At 34.8% G+C, this 5,000-nt stretch overlaps 1 protein-coding gene across 1 annotated transcript in view; it reads left to right on the forward strand.

Annotated features, from left to right (window-relative positions):
• Positions 1 to 1,951, forward strand: part of LOC122261991 (nose resistant to fluoxetine protein 6) — a 13,530-nt gene extending 11,579 nt beyond the window's left edge. Inside the window, exons 12-17 of the mRNA XM_086549768.1 lie at positions 12 to 114; positions 478 to 610; positions 769 to 964; positions 1,088 to 1,230; positions 1,431 to 1,542; positions 1,681 to 1,951. Coding sequence (XP_086405894.1) covers positions 12 to 114; positions 478 to 610; positions 769 to 964; positions 1,088 to 1,230; positions 1,431 to 1,542; positions 1,681 to 1,862 — 869 coding nt within the window. The 3' untranslated portion in view covers positions 1,863 to 1,951. The remainder of the gene's footprint in view (positions 1 to 11; positions 115 to 477; positions 611 to 768; positions 965 to 1,087; positions 1,231 to 1,430; positions 1,543 to 1,680) is intronic.
• The last annotated feature ends 3,049 nt before the right edge of the window (positions 1,952 to 5,000 follow it).

Consider the following 5,000-nt stretch of genomic DNA (forward strand, 5'->3'; position numbering starts at 1 on the left):
GTTTATTTCAGGAAAGATTCTGTTGTACGTGGTGACTCTGGTGTCTTTCATAGTCCCAGCAGCTGTTATCTACGCCAACGACCTTCCTCCGGCATCGGTCACTGGCGGTGCAGAGTAAGTTCCACATTTCTTGGTGTGTTCTCTTCTTTTTCAATCAATTTGACACAATTTACAAGGATTTTATGACAAGATTTTGTTTTTACGTTACCAGGTAAACAAACAAATATAACCGAACGGTTATGTTTGTTTGGCTATGCGACGTTTGAGTATGTAAGCATCCATCAATAAAAACAGCAAAAATGAAAAAGATAGAACTTTAAGGATTTGTTCATTTAATTTCAAGTCATATCCTGTCATAAATAAGAAGTATCAAAATTTGAGTTCTTGAGTAACTACTTATCTCAGGTTGAGGTTAATTTCTAGTAAGCTATTATCATAGTTTTCGAAGGTTGGATAACCTTTTCTTATCATTCGCAGAAACGTCGACAGCACGGCTTATCAGAATCTGGTGTACTTTACACCGTGGTGTCGCATGAGCGCCTACATCGTGGGCTTCTGGGCTGGCTTCATAATCCATGACCAAGGATCAGAGAAACTCCATTTGACACCTGTAAAATACAAAGGGTCTAACCTTATAAAAAATAGAAAGTGAAGAATTCTAAGGTTTATTGCACTCAGGACTGATAAAACTGCTTCAAATATTGAAATTTAGTCAATTCAAATGAAAGCGACTTTTCAGCTTTTCACACACTACTCTTGTTGTATTAGTTGCAGGTCTTAACAGGCTGGACAGTGGCCGCGTTTTCGGCTCTGTCAGTGTTGCTTGGCATGTGGAGTTACAACACATTAGGAACCACCTCTTACTATGACCCTGTGACCCAGATCCTGTATGGCGGTCTCCACAGGGGTGTATGGTGCGCTGCCTTGGCTTGGGTCGTGTTGGCTTGTCACTTTGGTTATGGAGGTTCGTGTCATCATGCGAAAAATTATATGCATGTGTATAAACCGTGGACATATCATGGCAGTTTTACTACACGGATTTCATATAAAAAATGCTTTTCTTTGACTATGAACTCGTTTGTTGTAGGTGTGGTCAACGACTTTCTCTCTCATCCCACGTGGCAGCCGCTCTCCCGCCTTACGTATAGCATGTACCTTGTTGCCATCCCTGTGCAGTTCTACTTCGTTGCCAGCCTCAAAGAATTTCCCTACTTCACGCATATAAACAAGGTTTATATTTGTAGAATGTTTTTATCTGTAAAATGTGTGGTTAGTCGAAAAGAGAAATGACTATTTGCAAATTATGCTGAGGTAGCGATTAAAAAAAAGAAAAGGTGACTTCAATCATTGTAAGAACATTTTTTTTCAAGTAAAACCTAGTATTCATGACTGAATAAATGCCTGATTCAAAATATTTTTTTCTTGTCTAGATTTTCCAGACTTGCGGCACCATCTTTGTATCGATTATTGCGGCTGTGTTAGTCTCGCTCACGGCAGAGTCTCCAGTGTTGGGCCTGGAGAAACTCATATTTAAGAGACCAGGTAATTAAAAGGTCCTTTTAAATAAGAGTTGTACAAGATTATCCTAATTATCTAACTGGTGACTTGCTGAGAATTTGTATCCTTACACAATTTATTAACTGACGTTTTTGTTTTGTTCATAATAAACTTGTACCACAGGTCGGGGCGAAGACAACCCGAAAGCCACTGCTCCAACCAGTGTAAAGCGAGGCCACGAAAACCTCGCTTTCTCCAAAGAACACGAAGAGAAAGAAATGGCTGAGGTGGAAACGCAGCTGAACGTCAACATGGAGTCGTCACTACACCAAAATCACGAAGCAAAGGGAACGACCCCACTGTAGCTATGGTTTAAGAAAATTTTATATAACTACAATACACAGTCCTATTTTTCTTTGTAATGTAAAGTAGAATAAAATGTTCATATCTTGAAGATTTTCTATTGCATTTATTGCCTGTTGAAAAGCACCTGTTCGAAATCCCTCATATTGCATTGCTCATCTTTGTACACAAGATACTGCATTACAGATAGATCCCTATAAAAAGGGAGTCAGGCATGACACTGATGATAATATTCCCTACAGTATATATGGATATATATATACTTATATATATACATGTATACATACATATAAGCATATACATAAACATTTATATACATATATACATATGATACATATATACATATGATACATATGATACATATATACATATGATACATATATACATATTATACATACATATACATATCATACATACATATACATATATATATATTTATACATATATACATATATATATATTTATACATATACATATATATACATATACATACATATACACATATACATTATATACATATACATACATATATATATATATATATATACATATACATATACATACACACACACACACATTATATACATATACATACATATACATATATATATATATACATATACACATATATATATATATATATATATATATATATACATATACACATATATATACACTTATATATATACACAAATATATACATTTATATACATATGTATACATATATATACATATATATACATTTATATATACATATGTATATACTCTCTCTCACTATATATATACTGTATATATATATATATATATATATATATATATATATATATATATATATATATATATATTACGGGACAACTTTCACCAAGGAAAGTTGTCGCTGCCATCATACGTACGGTATACTTTATGTGAACTTTAACTTTACTTACTAATTTTCGGTAAAGGCGACACTACTCAGAGGTTTATTTTTACGCGGAACCCCAGAGGAAAATCTCTAGAAATTATTAGAAAAAATGAAATAGAATAAAAACAATGGTTGTTGGTATCTAAAACACCTAGGAGTGGCTGGGATCTCCTTATAGTTTATGGGTTATAATAAAGAAAATGATCCCCTTTTAAGATTTGATGACTAAATGACACGTGACGAAAAAATGACTTTTAATAATGAACTTATTAGTGGATTTACTCATTTCAAATAGTTATCACTGCAATTATTGTCCTGACTGACACATAATACAAACAAACAGAGAAGAAATATTACGAATAATACCGTATCACTAAATACAACAAAAGTGCTAACGATGGACCCTCTACTACTCATATATAGTGAATATATCCAACGATTCCACCCCTACGCTCCGCAATCTGAGCTTAAATGGTAGGGGAGGGCACTTGTTACAGATCAGATCCGACTTTCATCCAACACTGATAAAAAAAATCGACTGATGTCTCTTTGTTTTACCTGATGTGTACTTATTTGAAATAGACGCCATCTATCGAGAAATATTTTAGGATGATTAATTCCTGTATAGACGACAGCCAATGAGACCTATCCTGAGATCCAGTGACCAATCACAGAGCTTTTATTTCCCTTATTGTTAGTGATTTGAGATTTTGAGTGAGTTTCGAGTCAGTTGTTGCATCGTGAAACCGTACGTGTGTGTTTTTGCGGAATTGGTCCCGGTACGACACATACATTGGCGACACGAGATACATATGTATTGAAAAGGTATTATAATTAAATAAAGGACCAACCCAATCTCCATGAACACGCATATAAATAAAAACTTTCGGAAACTAAGATAAGTAGCAAGAAGTGTTATAAAAAATGGGGGTGAGGGGGTGAAGCCCCTCCTTGGCTAAGGCTAACTTCAAAACTAGATAAAGTTAGTTTGGTCAATAGGTTAGAATTTTGCAGACAAAAATACCCCGAAAACTGCGCATTGTGTTACATATCAATGTAATTTATTCATAGCTACCCTGATATACTCCATGCCCTCCCCTAATATTGGGACCCAGATTAAGGGGTAAGGATTTTATCCAATATATATGAATAATAAAGGGATTTTAGGCATCCATCGATACCACTTTTGTGGTATTTAGTAACGCGGCATTATTCCGGAAATTTACAAGCAAATTCCTAACTGATTCTGACCCCCTTCCCTTCACTCAATTTTTAGAATAAATTTTATTACTCTATCTATTCAAAATGTCCTTGAGATTGAGACAAAAGGGACATCCCACCCAACACCAGCCTGCGTACTGAGGCCCGTAGTAAAGAACGTTCGGGTGTGGGGCGTCGGGTGTAGGGCACCCATCCGCATGTTTGATAGTAAAGAACGTATGTCGGTGGGTTTGGTTGTCAGTGATGCCAACATGTTCAATGAGACATATAGATCGGATGATATTGGTAGCCTTGATCGATGTAAACAACACCTAAGAGCGCACAATTGAAACATAGATATTATTTTATTTATTATATTTCACTCACAAAAAAGCCAACTTTGTTTATCTTTCTATAATGAGACGTAGAGATCGGACGATATTGGTAGCCTTGATGTAAACAACACCCGAGGGCGCGCAATTGAAACATAAATATATTGGAATTCACTCTATTTTTTTTTTTTTCCATGATATGTCTTTTATAGTCATAAAATCATTAACATGAATGTTAAAACAAATTAATCACGATCATATCGAATACAGAATCATGTTTACTTAATTAATACAATGAATCCTGACATTCGAATCGATCTTTTAAGTCTCGTAAACAAAATATACATATTTGTTTTTGACCAGACAATGAGATCATTCATATTGATAAAATTATATAATATGCGCTATATTATATAATAAAAAAAATTAACTATGATGTCCGTCCAAAAACAAACTCTTTATATTGACGGGTATATCTGTGGGGAGGGGGAAGGCACCCGAGGAAAATTCCCGACGTTCCAATACTAATCTTCGGAAATCCCATTTTCTTTACTGCGAACATAAGACTGAAAGATCGTGTGATGAAGGACAAGCAAATTCAGGGAAGATGAAGTGTGACCCCGGTTTTCATTTCCTTGTTTACTTGAACCGAGCAGATTAAAATATGGGAAGGTAATTCAGATTACTATTTTACTTTACTTGCAGAG

Source organism: Penaeus japonicus, unplaced genomic scaffold (assembly GCF_977035675.1).
Source record: "Penaeus japonicus unplaced genomic scaffold, GWHDUDI00000001_assembly GWHDUDI00000022, whole genome shotgun sequence".
Lineage (NCBI taxonomy): Eukaryota > Metazoa > Arthropoda > Malacostraca > Decapoda > Penaeidae > Penaeus > Penaeus japonicus.